The sequence below is a fragment of the Natator depressus genome, chromosome 15 (genome assembly GCF_965152275.1).
Source record: "Natator depressus isolate rNatDep1 chromosome 15, rNatDep2.hap1, whole genome shotgun sequence".
Classification (NCBI taxonomy): domain Eukaryota; kingdom Metazoa; phylum Chordata; order Testudines; family Cheloniidae; genus Natator; species Natator depressus.
The window spans coordinates 8,645,160-8,670,973 of record NC_134248.1 but is presented as its reverse complement, the minus strand read 5'-3'; the positions used below and the strand labels follow the sequence as shown (position 1 = coordinate 8,670,973).

The 25,814-nt window shown below is 44.2% G+C and overlaps 2 protein-coding genes across 2 annotated transcripts in view; one reads left to right on the top strand and one right to left on the bottom strand.

Annotated features, from left to right (window-relative positions):
• The window catches only part of TESC (tescalcin), a 30,186-nt gene extending 25,076 nt beyond the window's left edge, over window positions 1–5,110 (top strand). The window contains exons 3-8 of the mRNA XM_074972502.1: window positions 1,497–1,577; window positions 2,326–2,465; window positions 2,662–2,723; window positions 2,820–2,927; window positions 3,975–4,022; window positions 4,817–5,110. Coding sequence (XP_074828603.1) covers window positions 1,497–1,577; window positions 2,326–2,465; window positions 2,662–2,723; window positions 2,820–2,927; window positions 3,975–4,022; window positions 4,817–4,894 — 517 coding nt within the window. The 3' untranslated portion in view covers window positions 4,895–5,110. The remainder of the gene's footprint in view (window positions 1–1,496; window positions 1,578–2,325; window positions 2,466–2,661; window positions 2,724–2,819; window positions 2,928–3,974; window positions 4,023–4,816) is intronic.
• Window positions 5,111–9,017: 3,907 nt separating this feature from the next.
• The window catches only part of FBXW8 (F-box and WD repeat domain containing 8), a 62,420-nt gene continuing 45,623 nt past the window's right edge, over window positions 9,018–25,814 (bottom strand). The window contains exons 8-11 of the mRNA XM_074972632.1: window positions 20,057–20,184; window positions 14,239–14,412; window positions 11,569–11,685; window positions 9,018–10,854 (exon numbers count right to left, since the gene is read on the bottom strand). Of these exons, the coding sequence (XP_074828733.1) occupies window positions 10,701–10,854; window positions 11,569–11,685; window positions 14,239–14,412; window positions 20,057–20,184 (573 nt within the window). The 3' untranslated portion in view covers window positions 9,018–10,700. The remainder of the gene's footprint in view (window positions 10,855–11,568; window positions 11,686–14,238; window positions 14,413–20,056; window positions 20,185–25,814) is intronic.

Below are 25,814 nucleotides of genomic sequence, written 5' to 3'. Positions count from 1 at the left end.
CTCCCTGTCTCCATAAATGGCCAACCCTCCCTCTGCCCCATCGCGCTGTGAGATTCTCAGAGCGTGCAGATCTCCAACCGTGTCGTAACAGTGAGCGCTTGTTACAGCGGGTAAGAAAATTGCAGATGTTATCGCTAAGGATGATGCGTGGGCCTGTTCACTCCTGTGGGGCACGCACATCTCTGCCCCAGTGCACCTGAGCCACCTCTGGGCCAGCCTTTGCTCCCTGAGCACGAAGCAGGGGGTGACACCTGCAGGAGAATGCAAAGCACGAAGGGAAGCAGCATTTCCCCGGAAAGGCTGTTACTCCTTGGTTCTCCCTGCCAATGGTGCATACTTGCAGATTCAGGAAGGAGGTGATGGAGTTGGCAGAATCACCCCCCACCAACTCAGAGCACTAAAAGTTATGAGTCAGGCCCCGCAAAATCATGAGCTTAAGGAAAAAGTACATATTAGTTCTTTTAATTTGCTTTCTGGAATCGGTGCTTTTAGGGTTCAGGTTTTCAAGTTTTTTTCTGCAACGAGGGTTAGAATCTTTTAAAAAGCCTTTCTATATGATCACATGACTCCAGGAGTTGTGACTTTATAAAAAAATTAGCAAGTAGCATGACCTAGCAATGCTGAGCTAGCCCTGCTTCCATAATGTGTAGTATTGATAGACATCCTTTGTACGGCCCGTGCTATTACCAGGGAGCGTAGTGCTAGAGAAGAGCCAAAACAAAAGCTGAGCGATTGGGAAAGCAGCCAAATGGAGAAAGCAACATAACGTGAGCCGCAACAGAACAAGAACTGCGAAATGCAGCATCAATGAAAGTAACACAGGAAGACACTATTTCCTCCCATCCTTTCCTGAATGGACTACAAATAGACTGGCTATTAATGCCTCGTGGGGTGGAAGGATCTGCAGCTCTGCTAGGCGGGATGCTGCTCGGTGCTAAGCTCTTTCTGCTCGCACTCAGCTGAGTAATCTGAATGGTACGCGAGGATGTGTGAGCAATGCTTGGCATGCGCTGAGTAAATGCCCTGTTACCAGAAGGGTTAAAATAATAGATCCTCCAGCAATGAGAGAACTTCTGAGATGGGAGCTTTTTAAATTTTTTTTAATTGAAGGCACAGCTCAAAGCAGCTTCACAGGACGGGCAGGTTTGGCAGTCCCTGTTAGCACACAGCTGTGCGTGACTGGTATGGGCCTCTTTCAGTTTTGGGGGTTGCATTGTCCCTGTGTGATGGTCTCCTACGTCTCTGTGCACTGCTGGTTAATCAATGTAATGAAGCCGGGCCCAGGCTGGGATGAATCTGATGAAGCTTTTGTGCTTTGGAAAGTGGAAAATGGCTAGCGTGTAGTAATCTGTGACCAAACGGTCTTGAGCTCGTCATGGGACAAGAGCCCCTTTTGTGCCCCAACCCCGGGTGTCTTAGAGCAGTAACTGAAGTCCCCGTTTTCCCTTCTGCTCAGCTTCATCCACCCTTTGTTGCTTTCTCTGTTTTCTTTACAGCAAGGAGAGTTTTGACAGGATCCCCGACCTGGAGTTCAATCCAATTAGGTCAAAAATTGTCCGTGCCTTTTTCGACAAGAGGTAAGACAAGCAGCCCAAGCAGCTAGCCGAGAGGTTTGATGTAACTGTGTGCGTATCCTCTTTCACTGAGTTTAAACTATAACAGGCCCTCAAGCAAAGCTGAGTGGCTTTTGTTCATTTGTAACCTCTGTCTCATTTCCTTCTCCTTGGTATCATTTCAATCTCGGGTTGCCAACTGGAGGGCAAAACCCTCAGCCAAACTAACTGGCGAGTGCTGTGTTCTGTCGCTTTACGGGAGCAGCGAACTTGAGCAGGTTTTGCGAGTGCTGCAGTGAGGGGGGGCTTTTGGGGAGACTTGGAGCTGTTGGTGTCACCCTGTCAGGAGTATCCAGACTGGGGGAAGCCGGGGTGAGGTCACTGTGCTGTGAGCCGACTGCCAGTGCCAGGATGCCGAGCCAAAGCTGCACAGCGCAGAAGCACCCAGGGTTGCTGGGCAGGCAGGGTACAGTTAAGCAAAGTGGGTAGGTCAGGTCTGACGAGTGGCTAACCCAGAGCGGTGAAGCATCCGTGGGCCTCTGTGTCACACACATGTAATGTTAGACTGGGCAAAGCACTAGCAAACAGAGTGCAGGGAGCAATCCTACAGTGACCAGGGTGGCATGGCTGGAGAAGATCTAATAGGCCGCATCTCTCATCTCTGATTTGCGATGGGAACGACATGTGCTAGCTGAATGCTCACTGCCAGTAGCTTCGTCGCCGTCCGATCTGTCATTTCTCACCTTGTCTTCTTCATCTCGGGCCTCTGCAGGAACCTACGGCAGGCGCCGAATGGGTTAGCTGATGAGATCAACTTTGAGGACTTCCTGACCATCATGTCCTATTTCAGGCCTATTGAGATGAACATGGACGAAGAGCAGCTGGATCACTTCCGGAAGGAGAAACTAAAATGTAAGACTTCCCAAGAGTCCCCGGCCCAGGGCTCCCCAGTTTTCGAGGGTGGGCTGCACAGACACCCCACTCCTCTTTCACTATTTCCTTACATTTGCAGTAAGCCTCTGGGTTCTAGGGTGCATGATTATGATTTGGCCATCAGCCATTGGAGCCCATGACTGAGCCTGTCGCTCTCCTGTGCCTTGTTTCCTAGTTCTCTTTCACATGTACGATTCGGACAACGATGGGAAGATCACCCTGCTGGAATACAGAAAAGTAACGTATTGTTCTAGCCTTCCCCTCTCCCAAAACCTTTCCCAAAACCACTGCCACCCCTAACACCAGTCCACCTTGCTTCCCGCTCCCCGCTAGGTGGTGGAAGAGCTGCTGTCTAGGAACCCCCACCTGGAGAAGGAGTCAGCGAGATCAATTGCGGATGGTGCCATGATGGAGGCTGCCAGCATCTGTGTGGGACAAATGGTGGGACCCCTTTGGGTGGTATAATGATGTGTAGATATTGCGCCACGTGTCGCTGGATGCCAGGCCCTGCAGAGTAATCGGGTGCTGCTCCATGGGCGAGCACGCTGCGCAGGACCCGTCTGGTCTGTGTCATGCACTCCGCTCCCATGCACTGTGCTGCTTTTGGGCTGAGCACTCCGGGGCCGTATGCGGTGTGCCACATGCCGCCGTCGCTACCCCCCGCCCCCCTCGCTGTCTGCCGGATCCCAATTGCAGCTGGTCACGTCAGCAAAATGGGTGCACACAAAATTCATCAGACAAACCCTACTGGGGTATAGACATGTCTCCACGTAGGCCCCATTCAGCTGGTGCTTACGTCCCAGTGCAGCCTCACTGCCTTGAAGGCTGGAACTCTCAAGCCTTCTTTTGCTAAGAGGCCCAGAGGCCTGAACACCAAAGGAACAACAAATTATTCGTCCCCTTTCACTGTCCTAATGAGCTGGCATTTGGTGCCTGTTCCTTTGGCCTGCATCAAATGGGCAGCTGTTGCTGCGGACTGGGACTTGTTGCTGGGGCTGCGAAGCAGGGGACGGTGGCTGGCTCGGAGCATGGCGCTGCAGCAGCCGTCCGTATTAAGTTGCTTGTTTGCCGTGGCGTCCCTGGGCCAATGATTGTCTGGTTGTCCCGGCAGCCTCAGTGCCCAGACAGCCAATTGTCTTGGGACAGAGCAGAACGCCGGCAATGGCTTCAGCTGTGTTCTTTTCCTCGAGCTCTGTTCGTCTTGGAGCCTCGCCTCACCTCACAAATAGAGCAGCCCATGCCAACAACGAACTGGTTGCACTTGGGGTTTTTTTTTTTCCTGGTCTTATCTAATAATAATCCTTTGCACCCTAACACTGTGAGAGGTAGCTAGGTATTACCCGCGTTTTAGGGGTGTGGAAAGGGAGGCATGAGGAGAGGAAGAGGCAGGTCTCCTGACTCCCAGACCACCCTATCTCTTTCCAATCTTTTCAGTGCTATTAACAGAGCTGGAGGGGAGTTAATTCTGTCTCTCTTCCCAAACCCTAGGAGCCAGACCAGGTGTACGAGGGAATCACATTTGAAGACTTCCTTAAGGTGAGCGAAGATTTTTGTGTTGCTCAGACTAACTTAAACAGGGAGCTTTGTTGGGGTGGCAGGAGCTCTCGGGCTGAATTCAGCAGGAGAATTCATTCCCCAAACCGGTCTTGTGCAGTCGTTGCTGTCCAATCCGTTTCGGGGTTGCAGTGACGGGGAAGGTACCTGTGTGCAGCACCTCATCCTCTTGAGCTAGTGTGCCAAGATGCTGGTTCCCATGCTGGGCTGGCTCCCAGGGCTATTGCAAAGGCTGGGGCCTCGTTTACCCACTGCCACCTGTCCTCCCTTTGTTAGTAGCAAAGCCACGACTGCCCCAGGCTTTTCTTCCCTCCAGACACTGCCAGGAACGTGGTAACAGCTTCCAGGAACGCAGCACTGGCAGTGGGCTGGGCAGGTTTCCCGTGCGCTGTCTCCTGCCAGCGCGCTCAGTGTTGTTCTGAAGGGCTCACTTCTGAGAGGCGTTCGGTCTCCAAGGCCCCTTTGATCTTGACAGAGGCTGTCAGCTAGGGGTGCCAGATGGGACCGTGGTTTGTGATGTGGACCCTGGCCCCAGATGAATTGGACGGAGACACTGAACTTGCTTCACGCAGAGCTGCCAGGTGGTAGCAGCATTCAGCCATTACCAGCGCTGGCACCATTCTTGGCCATTCAGCGTGGGTATTAGACAGACCAGCTCAGGGTAGAAGGAATGAGAAGGGCTCCTGCCTCTTAGGAGCCCCCAGGCAAGACCATTGCCGGGAAAAGACCAAGACCCTGACGTCCATCGCATTTAACCCTGCCTGTTCCAATTCCAGATGTGGGAGGGGATTGACATCAACACCAAGATGCACGTCCGCTTTCTAAACATGGAGCCTATTGCACATTGCCACTGACCTCTGCCAGTCCACAGAGCCACTGACCTGCAGGGAGAGGGGAGCGGAGCCTTGAGCAGAGGAGCCAGGCCAGTGATCTCCAATGGCAGGTCCATGCTTTGGGTACCAGATGTCTGTCGTTTTGCTACCGGTGTGTGTGATTAAATCCTATGAGGTTCCTGTGTTCCCACAGGAGCTGCCTTGTGCTGTGTAGAAATATGTGGGGCTTAAATGCTGACTCCGTTGTATAATAAAATAAGAGTTTTGTTTTTTACTCTCTGCCCTAGGAATGTTTTTCCCCCTTCAAGGTGACCTGAAACCTGGGAGTGCAGCTTCTCTAGAGCCTCCTGTTGCAGAGCGACAAGGTTAGCAACAAGGAGGCGATGCTCTTGGGGGGATAACAGGCAGCTGTTATCCTCAACTAGAAAGCAACTGCTGCTGTTTCCACGCACATTGCAAGTGCAATAAATCACTCTCTCCTGCCCTCTTGCAGCCAAGGATATGCTCAAGCATGCGGCTGGGGGGCGGGGAGTGGTTTTTCCTCTGTTTGCAATTTTCACACTGGGCCTTTCGGGATCTTTCACAACAGCAGTCAAAAAAAGCAGAACAAAAAACAAAGGGACCCAAGCTTAATGTAACAGGAAAATGAGTTAGACTGGACCTTTGTTACCCTTCAGATCTAATGTACAGATGGGCAGGACTCCCATGTTCAACTTATGACTCATATACCTCCCCACCCCACCCCAATACCCACACACCCACACACACTGAATTTATCATGCCCCTCTGACTCACCTACCCTCTGCCCACTAACCAATGGGCTTCTGGCATTCCCACCAGCTGAGCAGATTAAAGCAACCACTCCCCTCTGTTTGCATGGTAAGCTCTTGGGGGCAAGCAGTATCTCTCACAAAATATTTATATGGCATCCAGCCTAGTAGGTGGCTCATATCTTTGTTGGCATCTCTAGGTGCTGCCGTAATACAAATGATAACCTCAATTTAAAAAACAAAATCACCTGCCCTAAAAAGTTTCCTTTTCTTCTCATTTGTACATTTCCATCTCTAAATGTGCACAGATGCAGATAGGCAATGGAACAGTGACACATTTAAAATCTTGCCAACCCCAGGTCCCAGAAATGGAAACTTTCCACCAGTGAAAGGGGTTAAGATCCAATATCCACTGAGATGTTCACTTATTCCTAGGCCTGGCAGATCTAAACCCCATATCATGTGTAGAAAAGCAAACTGAGATCTTCTTCTTGGCTGGTATTAATATATAGTTCTTCCTTTGGACTTCTGTCACCAAGGCAGCCTATGGTAGGAAAAATAGGGGAAAAAATACTATTTTTAGAAACTCTAGATTGGTTTTTTTGAAAGGAGGTTTTTCTACAAAAGATGTGGCACAAGCCGAATTCAAGTGGCCTAAGCCAAAATGTTTTTGTGCCACCACTGGGCTGGGCAGGGCCGGACAGCTCCCTTGCATGCGGATAAAACCATTATGCCAGCACACAGTGTGTGGGTGTACACGAAAGATGGTTTAGTGCACGGATCTGCCTTAAGCAAGCATCTTAGGGCCCAGTTATGTTTGGTTGCCTAGCAGAGATTTGCCCTTAATTAAAGGGTGAGCAAATGTGTGCTGGGAACCCTGAAGATACTGGAGAACGCGTTCTTAGTGCGGGAGCAGCCGTGGTGGGGGGTGGCACATGTTTCTATGGGCAGGTCTACACTTAAGCTTAAGTTGCTATGTTACATCGCTCAGGGGTGTGAAAAAGTGCCCCCTCTCTCCCCCCCGAGCGATAGAAGTTTTGCACTGTCCACACTGGCACTACGGCGGCGGGAGACACTCCGCGGGCATGCTGGATTTTAAACAAGCTCTGGGGCGTGTTTGAATATTATCGTTTCCCCTCTTCATGCTGGGAGCCCAGGGGCAGCTGTAGGCCCATTGCCCTCCCCATAGCACAAGGCAGGTGCCAACCACTCACACTGACGTAAGGGAGCCCTTGGAGTACACATGGACTGTGGAATTATTAGAGCTTAGAGCTTTTCCTGGCAACAGAGACCCCAAACAGACCAACCGTGATGCAAGGGGGAGATGTGGAATATTCAAGGCATGGCTGTGTAGATCCACATGCTTTCAGGAGACGTCTCCACAAGGGCTGTGTAGCACAAGCCTGTGCCCTCATACCACCTACCCCAAGTGCATGCAAGGCTGTGCAGTCCCAACCCCCACCCCTTTCCTTCCTTCCGGCTGGGGCTGAGAACCAGAACTCAGCTTAGGGTATCTTCAAAAGCTCGGCCCTGGCATCCGCTGGAGATTCTTCCATGAAAGAGAGCGACACCTCTCCTCCTGCGGCACCAAGCACTCTCCTGCTTCCTTACAACATGGCCCAATTCCAGGGAATCCCTGGGCACCAGGACCAAGTGACCCTCACTGCCCTCAGGGATGGTGACAGAAAGATGCCTGGAGATCCCTCAGCCCGGTCTTTCTCCCCTCACTGATTTACGTTACACCATAACTACCCCCATGCTGTGGCCCACCTAATCACAACTAGCCTGATCCTTCGGGAAACATAGCCCTGTGACTCTACTTTGCAACAAGGCCACAACCCTAGTCCCGAAGAGGCCATTCAAGGACTGGGCAGCCCAGCAAAAAGATCAGGATCAATCTTTGCTACCAGGTCTAGCAGTAGCATTACCTGCTATCCCAGTGCCGCCCTGCCCCCTCCAGATCCTGTGTCTGGGCAGCTCTCTGGGAAATTGTGCAATCCCTGTTACTGCTCCCTGCATTTAACACCCCCTCAAAAGGCCACCCTGATACAAAGAACGATGCATCCCTCATTATCTACCTGTCTTTGTCCCAGGCGTCAGTAGGGAGCCAGCAGAGAGGATAGAGTTTCTGCCTCTGGAAGAGACAGTGATGAGATCCCTCTCCCCTCAAGGACTGCTCCTGCTCCAGAAAGTCCCTACCAGGCACCAGTGCCGGGATTCACACTCCCCACCCAGCCAGGTTCATGCGCTAGAAATGTGCACTTTTGTTCCTAGCCCTGGTAAAGGCCAGGTGGTTACCTGTTATTGCTGCAGGAGCACGAGTTCTTTGAACACCTGCTCAGGTGGAACACAGGGAGGCTGTTTGCATCTAACAGATCTTAGTGAAAATAAACCATATTTCATCTGCACAGCACAAGGTCCATTTATAGCATTGTACTCAGAAAAGCAGAGCAGGACATTCCCTTTCAGGCAAAGGCGCTAATTACTCATATCCTGTCATGGCTACTTTCTAACACTGGCAATATCCTAGTTTGCATTTGGGTATATAGTACAGCTGGAATTAAAGATCAGTCTGAATCCGCTGTCTGGTAAGTGAATGACAGGGATAGGATCAGTCCTGTTAAAGGGATAGCCCTCCAGCACACCCAATGTACAACAGCAAAACAGGAGCAGCATTAAGGGCCCATTGCAGAGCAGAGCAAACCCCCCAATAACGGACTATGCCCATGTTTGGTCCTACGTGAACTGGTGCCAGAGCTATTTCATCAGACAGCAGGGATTCTTCACTGGACACACTCACAATTCCTATGCAGAGCATCTCTTTCACAGCAACCCAGCAACCCCTTCAGTCAATAAAGTGAGACAAAAACCAAATTAGATAAGGCTGGGGAGGAATGTGAAGACGTCAAGATGGATTCCAGGGAGAAGCTGTGAAACAGGTTGGGACAATGTGCCAAATGCTTCAGTTATCAACCAAAGGAGGGACAAAGTTGCCTAGGGGCAAGGAGGCATGGTTAAGGAGTAGTGAAGCGAGTCAGAGCATGGTGTAAGGGTGAGCAAAGGTTTACACGGCACAGCAACGGGTCACACATTGTATTCTATGGGGGACAGAGGCAAATAAAGAGGTGGGTGATCTGGCCACACGCACCTGTTCATGTCAGAATTAAGACAGGGGCATCTTAGACCATTTAATGAATAGCCTAGTTATAGCAGAAACGTTCTTCAATAGGTTTCTGCTACACACCTGAACAAGCCAGATGCCCAGGCTGTAAACCACAGAGCAGAAGGAAGGGAGCTGGCCTCTCTGAAGTGGAAGGGATTCTTAAGTTATGCTGCAGAGATCAGAAATACCAAGGGCTTCTTGAAAATGTAAACTGTATTTTATTATGTGGTCAGCTTGATGGAGTTTTTCTTACACACTTTCACTAGCGCAGCGTGGTAGAGAAAAGTAACAGGGTTGTTACAACGAAATAACACACAGAAGTTTATTGGGGGTCATGGAAAACATAAAAAGCCAAATACAATAAATAATTGTAAATGATTTCTTTTCTCAGGCAGGAGACATTCCCCTGGGACTGTTTCAGTATCCAGGGTGGCTAATTTTTATGTGAAGAGACAGCCCAAAAAGAACCATTTCACAAACAGACTTGCTAAGCCTGCTCTATACATAAAGTGGTGCTGATTTAACTAAAGGAGTGATTTTAAACCCATTTTGTTAAACCAGTGAAAACATGTAGACACACTGAATCCATTTTAAACCTGATTTAAGTTGGTTTAGCTTGCACTGAAAAAGGTACAGGTGCAAGCTAAACCAATAACCACCAGTTTTACACTGATGGAAGTTATGGCCGTGCAGGACTTGGCACCAGCTTAGCCAAATCAGTTTTTAAACCAATTTTAGTTAAATCAATGCAGCCTCTGTCTGTAGACAAGGCCATAGTTCTACTCTTCTTATCAAGGGTCAGACGCAGCCATGTACAATTCAAAGAAGTCAACACGAGTTAATCATGCCCGGAGGATGCAAGACAGAACCACTGTAATCACCTAGTTTGGCAGCTATGTCCTCTCTACTTTGCTAAATGGGCACAATCAGTCTCAAATATCGTGTTATCTCAGCGATTAAAAGAAGGTTCATAGAATCATTATTAGAGACAATCTGGAATCAAAACGACTTCAGATACAGTGGAATTTGCAGTTCAGTTACAAGGCACTGCACAGCAGAGACCAGGGGAATGACAGCCTTTCACCTCAGTGCACAGGGATTAGCCTTCCCTAAAATATGTAAGGAGGAAAGTCCTTACAATAACAAACAGTTATGAACCTTTAATGTACAGATTCAGAGATTTTTAAAAATTAAAAAGTATTTAAAAGGATAATTCTGAGGTGCATGGCCAGCTTAGTTTCCAAGCTGCTCCAGCCTGGATGAGAGCAAGCTGCCCCCTACAGAGCGCATTGTGCTTCGTTCTGTTGCAGATTGCAGGACATGCCCTGCCTGCAGCACACACAGGGAGACAAGAACTGGCAGCTTGTTATGCAGGAAAGAGATCCCAAGCTTGTGGCTCTGCAGCAGGCCTTTTCCCCGTTCTTGTTTTCTCTCAGGACAACCAAGCATCTCTGTATGCTTGAGTTCCTCTGTGCCCTTATCATCGAGAAAGCATCAATTCTCTTTCACTTTGCCACTCAGGGCTCTCCTTTCCCCCACCATGGCACATCGATCTGCCACGAGAGTGAGGTCACCAACACTCTTCCCATGAGCAGTGGGAATGGACCACTTCCCCAGTTTTAAGTCTCCCACTCATTTTTCAATCTCCACTGACTGGAGCAAAGGTACAAAGGTAATTCTGGATCATCAATATGTTTGAGTGATACATTTGGGGACAGCCTCAGAATCTGCTCTTTCATATGCCTTCAGTTTTCAGAATGAGCCCAGCCCACTAAATGTGTCGGAACAAGTCAATGCAATCTTTAGTAATCACCTCTTGTGATTCCCAGTTTCCTTTCTGCTCCATGTTGGTTGGTAGGGGACTGGACCACGGAAAACCAAGGAAAAACCATTCCTAAGTTACCAAAATGTTGTCATAGGGGACAGCAAGGCCAATGTTGTAGTTGTAACCGGTCACTTCATCATAGGAAGAGCGGCAAATAGGAAGGACACTCTCTCGAGCCAACTGGTCCACTGAGAATTCATAGGCATAGATGATTCCTCGATGCCTGGGCAAAAAAACAAACAAGGAGGACAACATGCCATTTCTAATTGTGTTACAAGCAAAGTCAAATCTTTACCAACTGCAACAAGTCTGGTATCCTGCTTCCAGAAGCAGCCAACACCTGTTGCTTCAAGAAAGCAAACGAGGCCTCAGTACACCATGAACATTTGTGCAGTACTGTAGATAGAAGGAAATCCTTTCCTGACCCCTGCAGTGTTCGCTGTAAGCCCTGAAGATGAAATTTGATTCTCTTACTTTAGCAATATATAGATATAACAGTTACCTGCCCTAAAATGATCTAATCTGATTCAGGGACAGGGAAAGTCAGTATATTATAGCTGGATACTTGGAATCAGAAAGGGAAAATTGAACTGATATGCAAATGCCAGGACCTTGGTTTACGCTTCAGCATTTTCCCTTTGGGAGCTAATGCCATCACGAACATTTAAAGCAAGACAAGGAGCTGCATTCCCTATGCTGCTTCAGGGGTTTGTGTGTTCACCTACTGAGGAGGAAACAGACTCTTGAGTTCAGAGGCAAACAGAGAGCACATTGTTTCCCAACAGCTTGGAAGATTTATCTGCTTTTAAATGCTGCACATCTATCTTGTTGCTGGTTTGGTATGGGGTGTTTTTTAACGGATATATTGTCTCCACTCCTCTTTAACACTGAGTGTTCAGATGCAGAAACTTCTGCCCTCCAGAGCCTGTTCACTCACCTACGGTGAGCTGTCAGGTCATCATCCATGATGCTGGCACCACGGGGGTTCTTCTCATCTGGGATGTTTGCTGTGATGAGGCTGTGAGCATTGAACCAAATATGACGGACTGGGTGTCTGGAAAATAAATAACAGAACTGGGTGGGAGAATCCATTTACACACATATCAGACACCTAATGATCTAAAAAAAGAACAGGAGGATTTATGGCACTTTAGAGACTAACAAATTTATTTGAGCATAAGCTTTCGTGAGCTACAGCTCACTTCATCGGATAACGATCTAATAGGAACACACAAATTGTGATATCAAGTTAGCCAACGATAAACCTAACTCAGCATCCTGTCTTTAGCCAGAGGCTGAGAAACAAGACTTTCATTTCTTCTAGGCAGTACAGTAAAGCCTCAGAGCTACAAACCCCTCGAGAATGGAGGCTGTTCATAACTCTGAAGTGTTCGTAACTCGGAACAAAACGTTACGGTTGTTCTTTCAAAAGTTTATAACTGAACATTGACTTAATACAGCTTTGAAACTTTACTATGCGAAGAAAAATGCTGCTTTCCTTTTTTTTATTAGTTTATGTTTAACACAATACTGTACTGTACTTTGCATTTTTTTTTTTGGTCTTTGCTGCTGCATGATTGTGTACTTTCGGTTCCAAAGGAGGTGTGTGGTTGACTGGTCAGTTCGTAACTCTGGTGTTCGCAACTTTGAAGTACTCCTGTAGCTATTTAAAGCATGAAAATGAAACTTTTAGCGCCATCTAGTGGCGTATTGCTAGAACACAGATGGAATCGAGAGCATATCGCAGGCAATGCTGCGAGGCTGCACATTTGCTCTGTGAATGCACTCATCCACATACGGAGACAAGAAAGCTAACTGTATTCACAGCCACCACCTTGTGACACCTCAATCGGAATCACGAGCTGAGATTGCTTCAGACAGCCACTGTGTGATACAAAGCTGAGTGGTCCTTCCGTCGTTCCCTTCACTTGTGAACAGTTTAAATATCAACCTCAGAATCCTTGTATCAAGGCAGGACTCTTTCAGTTTGAGACAATCCCAGAGGATGATAAAATAGCTTATCTCATTGGCCCTGTTATGTCTCCTGTCATCTCCCAAATGAACAAATCATTTCCCCTGCTTGTTTTTTCCTCCTGCTTTCCCCTCTGTGACTGTGGGTTATGGACACAGACTCCCAATAATGCCTTTCCTTTCAGTAAGGGCCTCCTGGCACTATTCATTTAGATTATCCTTTCTGGCTCATCCACAGGTTAATAATTTTATAACTACTAAATCTAATGACTTCAGTCATATGCTGTGTTTCCTCCTCCACCCCAAAGGCCCATCAGATACAAATCGCCCTCTTCCCTGACATACTCATTAAGTGTTGCATTGGAAGATAATCAATGCAATAATGTCCCTAATGCATCAGCTGCATCACAAAGAACTTAACAACTCATGGGGTCAAAAGAGAAGGGGACCACCTGGTTTTCATCAATGGCCTGACTTGAACTCTCCAGACAGTAAATACCTTGTCTCATCCACCTCAGCCTTGGGAAAGGGTCATTACATTTAGGATATATCTGTTCATTTTATAATAGCAGGGTATCACTCTCAGACTTACAAAAGGCTAAATCCTGAGGTCTTTGCTTGGGCAGAATTTTAATCAAATGGGAATTTTGTCTGAATAAGAACTGCCTAAGGAAGTCGTCAAGATTTGGTGCATGCAACTAAGGGGTCTGTCTTCATTTCCAACTATTAAAACATTGTGTACTGTCAGCATAAACAGTTATGGGTATGTCAGTCTGCTGGTGCAGATGCATCATATTTGGCTCTCTGATTACTGCTTTTTAAAGGGATGTGAATATGTTGGAGGGAGTGTGTGCACATCTGAAGGTGGAACAATCTCTTTGGTCTAATAAATCTTTTTTAAAACCAAGCCTTCCCTTTTGACCGCTCAAAGGCATAGGAGGTGATGTACAAACAGTTAACAGAAGAGTAAAACAGACAAAAGACTGGTAAACCAAAACTGCCCGAAATTCAGGGTTTGTAAAGTGAGATTTGACAAAAGCCAAGACAAAAGAAATTTTCCCAGAATTCAACACCACACACCAGTATAAGAAATTTCCCCAGGATGAAACCTAACAAAAACATTTCTCTTTTAGAGTGGTTTCAAGCCAATACACAGCAACACTGGTTTTATGGAGGAGAAGCACGTGAAATTTACAATTTATTGTCTAATCTGAGAGAAATGCAAAAAATAAACCATGAAAAATAAATCAGATTTATAAAAATTACCTTCATTGCAGTAATGATGTGTTAGAAGTAACCTATTCCAAAGGACTTCGGTCTAGTAAAAGTTTGTGTTTTATCAGTGCTCCTTTAAATTAAATGAGCAACAACCCGCATGAAAATTGTGGAGAACACACACGCACACACACACAGACACACACAAACAATTAACCATTTGGAATCCTCTTTAATCTAAGAGTCCAACTGAGCAGACCACAGATTCCATTAGAGACTGAAAACTAACAGAACTATCGTGCTGTCCTCAGAAACTTTAGGCATAGGATGTTCAGGACCAAAGTGAAAACATGCCAGCTAAGCCTGTCCACTGGATCTGGAAATGTCATGGCAGTAAAGCCCCTCGAGCAGATGAAGTTACCTGGCGTGCATTTCCCATAGCTTGATGCCCATTCGCTGATCCCACACGCAGACCAGACCCTCCTCTCCTCCACTGACAATTTTCCAGTCATCCATCTGCACGGCAGATACTCCTAAATGGTGGGCATAGAGGGAGCACAAAGATTTGCTTCTGCGGAGGTCGTATACCCTGACCCTGAACAAATGGAAATCAAGAACAGAGAGGGGCAGCTGTTACACTCCGGTCTGCAGCTCCTGAAAATGCAAACACTGTTTGGATTATGTTAGCACATTGATTACAGTTGCATTACACTTACAACACACCAGAATACTTTTAAAGAGCCTGCAATTCACTGGCAAAGGCAGAAATGCAATAAAATCAGCAGCTAAAAACCGCCAATCGCTCTATTGGCTATCTAAGGCCATGTCTACACTATGGGCACTATATACCATAGTTATGCCATGGTAACCCCATAGTGCAGATGCAGACTATGGCAACAGAAGGAATTTTTGCATCATGATAGGAACTCCCTGAGCAACAGTAACTAGGTCAACAGAAGCATTCTTCCATCATTCTAGCTGCATCTGCACCTAGGGTTAGGTCGGCATAGCTGGGTCGCTCAGGGATGTAGATTTTTTACACCCCTGAGTACCACAGATATATTAACCTAAGTTCTAAGAGCAGACCAGACCCAATACTATATCTGTTTTCCAAAAGGACTTTTGGCATCTACCCCATGGTGTGATTCCATTGGGACTGTTAGGGTTTCTTCATTTGAAAACTATGTAACATGTTAGACATGTGCCTTACTTTTCAATTACTAGAATACAGATTACATACTACTGTTGAGAATGGAGATTTGTCCTATAAGGATTAGTAATTAATACAATACTAAACGCTAGTCAATGCATTCCCAACTTGGGCTACAAAAATTGCTAATCCTTGCCTCGCAATTCCTCTGGCATTTCAAATACCCCTCTCATGGCAAAGAGAGCATCAAACATGAAATTCTTTTCTATGTAGTGTTTAAAATTACTCCAGTTCAGTGTCACTGTACCAGCACATAGCCATACATGACTGATGGAATCAGCAGCTGATCTTCTGTAGGTCTTTTTGCACCACTGGATTTTCCCAGTGCAATATCCACTGTCGGCTGAAAGATTTTTCATCAGGGCTCTTTCCAGCTTTTAGGAACTTGGTTTCTTTGCATGTACTATGTAAAGTGAATATTACAATGAAACATAAGGAGAATTTTGGTCCAGAAGATAATCTGTTTGCCTCATGAACTGCTAGCAATGCAGTGAGTCATAAATGACAATCTATTTGGGGTGTTGCTATGACACCTGTCTCCTTTGTATCTAAGCATTGTCCATAAAAACCCCAGGACAATATCAAAGATGCAGCTAAAGGACAAGGAACCAAATGTTACACCATCCAATAGAAAAATCAAGGGAATCTTAGATTGACATGCAACACTGAAACAAAGCCATCCGCAAGCATCCGAACAGCTGCCTTCTTATGTATCTTTGGCCTAGATTTTCAAAAATGACTAGTGACGTTGGTTGCCCAATTTAAGACACCTTAAAAAGCCCTGATTTTCAGGAAGTCCTGAGCACCCATATAAGCCATCCCCTCAATTTAGCACATCAGAGATCAAACAACATTCAGAGCAGCAGAGCTTTCGATGAACACCTGAGATTGCAACTGCTGGATCCATTAGAAAACACGGAGTATTTTGATTATCTAAGGCATGTCCGTGGCTGTCGTTCCATAAAGTTTCCGTTCCCATCAGCATTAGCAAAAAAGATTTGCATACAATATTTCACTCCAGGTTTTGCCTTCTTTGCAATTTCAGTATCCTGTCCCACACTATTACTACAAGAGCTTTAAATGCTGGAGAATGTCCGACAGGTAGTATCTACACTATGCTTTTTCTCCCCCCCACACTTTTACTTTTGCCTGGGGCCAATTCTGATCTTATACCAATTTTACATACATGTAAATAGTCTCATTTCCATGGAGTTCCTCCTATTTTATAATGGTATAAATGAGGTAAGAATCAGGCCCACTAAATTCAATACTTTTTTACAAGAGACAAAGTGGGTGAGGTAATCTCTTTTTTTGGATCTTTTATTTTATCTCATCCACCTTGTCTCTCTAATATCCTGGGACCAACATGGCTACAACAACACTGCATATAATATTTTTTACAAGTCAATTTGTTCGCTAAAGCTTCTTGTTAATAAGGGATCATTAAAATCCCTGTGGTCTTCAAATAGAACTCCTTTTCTTCTGTTTTACAATCATCTATTGATTTTTGTTTGGATACCATCATGTATGACTGGGAGGAAAATTCTATTACAATACTAGGGCTCCAATTCAGGAAATTTAAGCAATGCTTAGGTGCATTCTTGAATAAGGATGCTCTCCTGAATCAGGACCTAGATACATAATGACTGGAACATCCAAGTGAGTAGGAGAGAGAAAAGCTTCAAACCCATCCAAGGGAAAAGCGCTAGTTAAAGAGGGAGAAATCTCTATGAAGTCTCATTTTGAGATAAAGAACTGAGTTTATCAGCCACTTCTTTCCTTATTTAAGGAGACAGTAAGAATGGGTGTCTGTGTCGGGTAAGGATTACTTACACCAATTCAAATAAATTTATTTGAGCATAAGCTTTCGTGAGCTACAGCTCACTTCATCGGATGCATGTCCATGCATGCATCCAATGAAGTGAGCTGTAGCTCACAAAAGCTTATGCTCAAATAAATTTGTTAGTCTCTAAGGTGCCACAAGTCCTCCTTTTCTTTTTGCGGATACAGACTAACACAGCTGCTACTCTGAAACCAATTCAAATCTGTCTCAGAGCTCAGCTGAATACAAACCTATATCACTGCCTGCTAATCCAGCATACAGTGGAAAAAGGGGTGTACGTTTTTTAAAACTTAGTATTTCAAGATTAAAAAATAAACTGTAGAGCTTCAGGAAACAAAAAAAATATAGTGAAGGGAAATGAAAATAAAGGAAAATCATTGATTCCAGAGTTAAAAAGAAGCTGCAGGATGACCCTCTGAATACGATAAATGTCAGGAATGGAACAATCAAGCAGACTGAAGTCCAAATTGTATTATGTTCAATATTCATGGTTTGATCCTTGTGCTGTTCCAAGAAGGGCCCCCCCCACCCCTTTCCCTGTTCTAATGAAAACCACACCATAGGAGCTTGCAAATAACTCTATTCCAACAACTGAAACAAAAGAAGACAGAACCGTCCAAAGACTCCAGCAGGGTAGCATCCATCTGACAGGCAAGAAAACATGCTGGAACAGAGACGGGAGGACGCTGAGGATGGTTCTGTCACAACACCTGTGGCACAACACATCCGAACACTTACAGACAGAGTGAAAACAGCTCCCAGCTTTCTCCCACTTCAACAGGGACAAAGAGGGTCTGGTGTGCATTAGAACGTTGGGTAAGGGTCTAATATTTCTGAAACTCTGTCATTCACAGCACTCTTCCCATCTTTGGCTGCAAGTGCCCTGTATGGTAATTAAGGTTTCTTCTATTAGTAAGCACAGCTGGAAATGAAACTGACTGCATCCCAGTTGATACATCAGCAAGGGTCCAGCTTTCAGGCACATTTCCATCCTGCATACCCTCAGAAAATTAAAAAGAACACTTGAGTTGTTTACGTTTATTTTAAAAAGAAAAGGCATTTTACAAACCTGAGATGAGGCTCTAAATAATAGGAGCCTCGGCTACTGCAGAGACTGCCATTTCCCTCCATGCTCTGCCATGACAGCTATGCTCAGTGGGAATGCCTCAATTCTATACTAGTCCAAATGAGTCAGGAGCAAGCCTTTGTCTCTGATATTTGATTGCTCCAGAAATAAGCCTAGCCAGGTTTAGGGGTAGATGTAAACCAATATCTCCTCAGATGGCTTTCCAGCACTAGCAGGTGTCAGCTTCCCCTGATATTTAGTTTTCCGATGCTATCCACCATCTTAGGTACCTTCCAGGAAAGCAAGATAGCTGCTGTGGAGTGTGTCACAGTGTGCACTCCTCATTCTTCTGATGGTGTTTGATTATTTTTATTTGCTATGAAGTGCACCGAGACTGAATTCTATGGTTGCTCCCAAAAGAATCACTCCTTTCCTCAACGGAAGAGAGTTAGGGGGTTTTGGTTTCTTAACAGATGATGCTGAATACAGGACTTTCCCTATCGCATAACAATGAGGTCAAATTTTGGGCCCAGAAATCCTGAGGATGTCCATTTTAACTCCAGCAGTAGGCTCCCCCATTGGCCATTATTACTTAACATTCATATTGTGAATCCCTCATTGGGAATACTTATTCTACAATAGGAATCCGGGGATACTAGGTCCACTTGATACAGATAGGGGTCCAGCTGAGAAAACATTGCACTGCTGCTAATGCCCTTCAAACAAACCTTCATGAGTAATTTGACTTTGTTTTGGGTGGCGGAGAGTCTCTTTTCAGAGGCCCTATTTAACTGCTGAACCACTAGATTTCTGCTTTCCTGTTAGTTTAGCTCTAGCCAGGCCTCCTCCTCCAGATATCTGGGCTGTAAAATTCAGAATCAAAACGTTTTTCATATTCATATTCTGAGAGGAGAGGGCTTCATCATTTATTCCCATATAAGAGGAGTTACTTTCAATTCGTGACATGGATATGTGGCCCATCAAATTTGCCCATGCTCTTCTGTCTCCCCCTGCACCATGGACACAACATTATACAAAAGAGAATAAAACTACAAGCAGATTTGTTGTGAATCACAGGACCCTAGCGCACACAGAAGAAATTTGTATCTGCTAATTTAAGAAAAAATTCCCAAGAATTCAGTCACATGCATCAAACTTAAGCTGCCGCTTCTATTTTCTTTGCTGACAAAGTAGGCAGTTTGCTTACATTGCCTCTTTGCTGAAAAGAAAAAAATTATTTGACAAAATAATCATTTTTGCAAGCTGCTGCACTGGCAGGACAGAGGTCTGGGATTTGGCAATGGAAAGTATCCGCCTCACAATCTGATACCCACCACCGAACCAGACCACCACCTGCAGCCCCATGCCCAGCACTGAGGGGAGGAGGGAAGGAGTGGGGAGCCATTAGACACTGGCCTCTCGCCATCCCACATCTCTTTGGTGCAGTGAAGTGACCCTGCAGATAACCAGCCAAAAAAGAAAACCTAAAAATTGGACTCAAAGGGTCTTTTTAAGCACTTTAATCCTTTCACACTGACTGTTCCCAGTGCGTCCGTTTCTGGCACCGGATATCATGCAGGGAAAATCCGACTCACCAAGCCAAGGAGTTAAAGAGAAGGCTGTTAATCAGCTAAATAGAAGCTGGAATCAGTACACATGAAAGTCTCTTTTCTGTCACCTGAGGGACTCTGCAGTGTTCCGAAATACACTCTTGACATCATTTGGCAGGCGGACCCATCTCGTCCTACATGATTCATCCCTTAGGTTATTTTTTTAATATCAGAAAGTGAGCTTTTAAATGCCAAACTAATTTTGTGGGTGATTGGGGGAGAAGAGAGGGAATGGAAGATATTCCAAGTGGTCTTGCTGGGCTGTACACCAACTGCGTCCACCAAATGGCTTAAAAAGAAAGTCTTCCCATGATGCTTTCAGAAACAAAGCAAAATGGGAGCCACATCCAACTATTACCTAATACTTTGTTCCTGAAGTTCATGCAGGCTGTACTTACAGTATATGGGGGAGAACCTAGCTCTCGCAGATCCAGTTATTGGCCAGCAGGGAACGAGGGATGGAAAGTGAACTCTAGCTCTAGATAAGGTGTTGCTCTTGCTTGTACATACCTCCTGTCTTTATTGCCCGTAACAAGCATCCTCGGAGGACTATTCTGGAGGTTGACACATGTGAAGTCACCCAACGAGCTGCCTAGCTTTGTTAGACACTGACCTGTTTCCAGGTTGTAGAGAAGTATCTGGCAGAAGGAGGGGAAAAAAAAACAAAAACGCACAAGGTGAAACATAACAGGGCCATGTTGAGTGCATTTTGCTGTAGCATAAACCAGAGCATGGTCATTACCACTCAGATTTTATTAAAGAGATGGTTTACAGGCCTACTTCTCAACCTTCTAGTGTGTACATGAGGACACAGAGACTTCAACTACTGAGGACAGCAGCAATAAAATGCATACAGGGGTGGCAAGCAACCAGACTGGCACTGTAATAGACTGTCATGAATTAGGGATATGTAGCCTGAACACTAGCTCTGGGCAACCATGGTGGGGTAGGTACAAACTTTGGGAGTTCAAAGAAAGCTACGCTGTGTTTGCTCAGGTCATATTGAAGTCCATATTGAAAAGCAAATCTCCTCATGAACAGACTTTGGATTGTATTTGAAACAGTACTGGAAGCTAAGCAAATCTGCTTTTCAAAGGGTATCAAAGGAAGAACAGCAAGAGAAAGATTCTACAAACTATGGTAAAGCAGAAAAATAAAGGAACATAATTTGCTTAGATCCGACAGCAATGAGCACTGCAGAAACCCTTGGATAGATGGTCAACTAGACAGATTAAAGGATCATTCAGCTTAAATCACAATTCTGTCTGATTTTTTTTTAACCTATTATTTTTTAACCTATTATTACAAGTAATTTCACAAAATCACGGTTACAAAGATTAGAAAAAAAATATATTTTTTTCCTGTTTGTGTACTTTCTGCATTTGAAAGCACTATGTTTATAATCAACTTGACTGTTTCTCCTGCCCAGTCAGCTTCAGCTGTTTATGCAGGACTTTCACATAGCAACAGGAGACAGAAAGTATGTTCAAAAATAGGAAAATTTGATTGTCAAATTATAAAAATTGGCAAGGAGGCTGAGCAACAGGTGTAGAGCCTAAACATGCATTTAAGTCATTTTCTGAAGTTAACTAGATTTCAAGTTTGTCCCTCTCTAAATGCAAAAATCTATGTCAATCTAATATTGGGGTTGCATAATGTCAAGCAGAAGGAAAAATAAAGGTTTCTATAGCAACGTTAACATGACCATGTGGTACAGATGTAGTATTTTCAACCATTTTTTCTTGTTGTAGCCTGTGTTGCTTAATAAATGTTACATCATGGCTTATAACAATCATGAAATATACAATATGTGCAACATAGCCAAGTTAGCTCTGCTGGAGGACCCTTAATACCTGCATTGTCTGACTTTCAAATTTTAACTGAGCAAACTTGATGTTGTATTAACAGCTTTAAAAAAGGAAGGTAGGAAAAGGTACCTGTGCTTAATGCAGATAAGCATTTGGACAGCTTTCACTAGACTGTCAAGTTCACCCCCAACCAAGAAGAGCTCCTAATTTTGCCTCAAGAGAGTTTCTGCAAGGTTGAAGTACAGGAGTAGCACATCTTTTGTGATGGCTGTCTCTTGGCAACAGAATGGGTTTTTTTTAATAATTAAAGTTTAGAAAAATGTGAGGAATGAAGCAAAAATTGCAGAAAGACTGCAGTTTTTCTACATTTCTCCTGCCCCTGAGGAGAAAGCAATAGTGTTTGTAGGGTGAACTTTGCTGCATGTATCACTGCAACTTTTACAGATTTCCCTCACACAAATTGTCCTAGCAGCAGCCAATATCCTTGACCAAACTCTTTTCCCCTCAGGCCAGGCACAAAGAACATGCATTATGATGATGTTGTAAAAAGGACAGGGTTTCATCATGCTCTACTAAAAATATTAGCAGCAACCCAGTAAGGATCCAGAAGTGATTTTTCTTCAATAGTTTGTAATGTTTATCATTACCCAACCAGTTCTTCTCCTTCCTCCCCCCCCCATCTTGGTCCTGGACGATCTCCTTAGTGACGGCTATCTAAGTTCCTCTGTTAGCTTCCATCAACATATTACTGACGTGTCATGTCTCAGAATTAAGCCATTTTTAGTGTGTATTTTTCCATCCTCACAGAACTCAAATGCACCTGAAGAAATTTTACTCAAACTTTTTAAAGTAATTCACTCTTAGACAAAAACCTAGCATGGAAAATATCATCCCAAAAAGATGAATTAATTTGAAAATCTGAACCTGTGAAAAGGGAGTTATAAACAAACCGTTTCATAGATAATAGAGAGACATGGGGGTGAGATAATATCACGCACCTTGTCTCTCAAACCCTGGGACCAACATGGCTACAACAACAATGCAAACTTCACATATATCACCACCGAAACACATCCCTTTCTGAAGTAAAGCACAGCAACCAATCAGCACACTGCACACAACAGCGGAGAAGACGACATTTTGGCCAAGACACCGTGGCAAACCACTTTTTGTATTAAAATTGCAGAAGAAACTAATGGCCATGTTGGCAGACCAGACTTCTGTTTTGAAGGTCTCATTTGAAAGGCAATAACCTCCACTGAATTCAGTTTATCTACCTTGAGAAAGATTAGTGATTGAGTTGACCCTGTCAAGATTCCTGTAGTTCCAGAGAATCTAGACCATCCCTTTCTGGTTGCACACTTAACCCCTGGAGATAAGGCAGCGCCTCTTGTTGCTCTTGAGAAACTCCCTGCAGCTGCTACTTTGAGTGTCTATAGACTATTAATTCACCTAATAGATCTTAGCTCCAATCTACCCTGTCAACATAAAACTGGAACATAGTTTTCAGATATGTATCATTATGAACAGGAATGCCCTCTACAAAAACCTGTTAATGTGCAGGCATTTAAATACCTTGGACTTTTCTTAGCAAACACTGAACACAATTATTGTCCTAATTGCTTGCCAAGTTTCATTTTCAAAATCAAAAAATTTTTCCAGTTCTGGAGTAAGTGGGCAAAAGGCATTTTTAAATTAACATATTCACTTATTTACACTCGGGTTGTTAACAGATTGCCAAACACTTTAACCTTTTTATCTGTAACCAAACAAAACTATAAAAAAAAAAACTTTCTGATCCACCAGACTTTCCATATCTATTGACATTAATGACAGGTAACGTCTACGTCTCTTTCCACTCTCTAGCACCCCTCTTTTTTTAGGGATTTGTTTATGTTACATATATATGTTTTTCTGCCCTTCTGGCTCTTCGTCTGCAAAAAGATGCTCTTCAGTGTTATTAGCACATATTTTCACCTTTTCCTTGCGCAACATAAGATTTACATTTTTTTAAACCCATCCCTTTTGCTTTTACTGTTTCTCTGTCTACCAAGCTTCAAACCAGAATACAATTTTATACCAGAATTAAAAATTCTTAAAAATAGGGAGGTTATAAATGAAATGACAACACAATTTTGAAGCTGCTGTAACACTTCTGGTGAGCTCTGCTGTAATACCCTAAAGTAACTAGGATTTTCTTTATAAAGGCCAAGGATAAAGAATGAAAATATCTGGTCACTTGGGAGTTAAAATAAGGGTCTCCATGTTAAAGGGCAAACAAAGCATAAAGTCTCTAGGAGGTTTATAATCTTATAATGCACACTGGAAACGGATTAGCCTTTTAAAGACACTTATAATACTATCATGGACACACAAGGCTAGTGACCTAATGGGTGCAAATCTGGTAAAGATAAGTGAACCTAGAGCATCTGGGTGTGAAATGGGGTACCCGAAGGTAATACTCTACTGAGGTACCCCCTTCTTCCAACAGCCCTTTTGGGGCAAAATGGGTGAATGGCATTATGTCAAAGCAGATAGGGGTGTGTGTGTGTGTGTGTGTGTGTGTGTGTGTGTAAAACTGGAACACACAGATAATGTATATAACATATATATATAATGACCTAAAAAAAAAAAAAATCACAAAAATCAAAATCTTTACCTACTAACAGTTTTCAAATGCAAAAGTTAAGTTACTGGATGAGAGTCAAGTGATCTTCCAGAATGTTTAATAATTCAGCAAGGCAGAAATATCCAAAGAGTACCTTTACCATTACGTTTAGTTAAAGACCACAGAGATTAGAAAACACATTATCCATCTCAGAGGCGATTCTTTCCATGTTACAAGTCCCTTAACGACCTTTACCATCTCTCCCCCGCGCGCTCTCTCTCTTTTAACAAGGCTGAGCAAATGGGACTTCATTTTATCTGACTGCCACAGACTAGTGATATTAATTATTCATGCTCCTACTCTCCCTTTTGTTAAAGCGGTGCATTAGACTAATTTCCCTCTTTGTTGCATGAGCTGGGCGAGTCTCAGTCTGTGGCCACTGTTCTCAGAGAGATGTGCTGAGAAACAGGCTCACAGACTTATTAGAAGGAATGAAGGAGGGTGGGAGTAAGAGAATGGAAAACTTACTGTAGTTAGGAAACTTTAAATCAGCAGGTGTGTGGAAATTTAAAAAAAATGCAGTCCAAGAACCTAACAGAGAGAATACCAAATTAACAGACAAAAAAATTACAGCTTCTGTAGCCAGATCAACTTCTGCTGTGAGCTTTGTTAGATCTTATAGCTTAGTAAGGTCCAGCATGGCATAAATACTTTGGATGAGACGCTTCCAAAAAAACCAAACCAAACCAAAAAAAAACCCAACCCAGGTGCTGAAGAAAATGGTGTTGATGGAACTCTTCCATGCACATCCAACATCCCAGCATGGGGCTAGGGATACTATGCTGCTGGAGATGACATTTTTTGGATGGAACATAAAACAGAGTCCCCAAGCACTTATCAAAGAGCCTGCAGTACTTTTCACAAGAGCAGGGGTATTCACCCCAGTGTCCTGGCTAACAGCCAACTCAGGCAACTGCATTGTGAAATAGCTGGATTTGCTCTGTAGGGAGTTATGTTTTTTCTTCTTGCCATAAGCTGCCGTATTTTGTTGCCAGTAACACCCCCAAGAAGTGGCTTCCTTTCAGCAGTGGGTGAAAGGATCTTTATACATATAAGAGGCACTATGTAACCATCAATAAATAATAATAAGGAAAAGGTATAATAATGGTCAACAATGTACTGAAATCATCGGTTTCTTCACTACGGAACAACATACTGGGCACACATGTTCCTGGAACATCTTAACTTTCCATTCATTTGAATGGACATATCTAAGAATAATGATCCTTAGCACTTACAGAGCTGTGCTAAGGTCTCAAAGTGCTTTACACAAGACACGTGACACTACCCTATTTTACAGAGTGGGAAAATGAGGAACAGAGAAAAATTACACGACTTGCCCAAAGTCACAAAAGGACTCAGTGCCAGAGTTGGGAATAGAATGTACATAATTTTATCCTCAATTCTGTGGCCTATCCACTGGATTACACTACACACATTGCCTGCATACACCAATATTCTCTCAGCAATAAGGAGGTTCATGGAATTGCCAGTCAGCCATACCTTCCTTTAAGAAAAGAACAGAACTTATGAGGATTTTTTTTTTTAAATCCATGGGTCAAGAGACATTCAACCTACATGCCATCTACAACAGTGGACACAGCTATATCACACATGCTTGATTCAGACCTCATCATCAAGTTAAGCTTAGCCCCTGGTGGTCGCTACTGCAAGTTCTGAATTTTATTTCTAAGCAGCATGTGGGAAAAAGTATAAAAAGTTTACAAGCCCTAGGGGGACAGTTTGCTGGTGTAAATGTACCAAACTGTTATAGTGGCTACTGTAAACACAA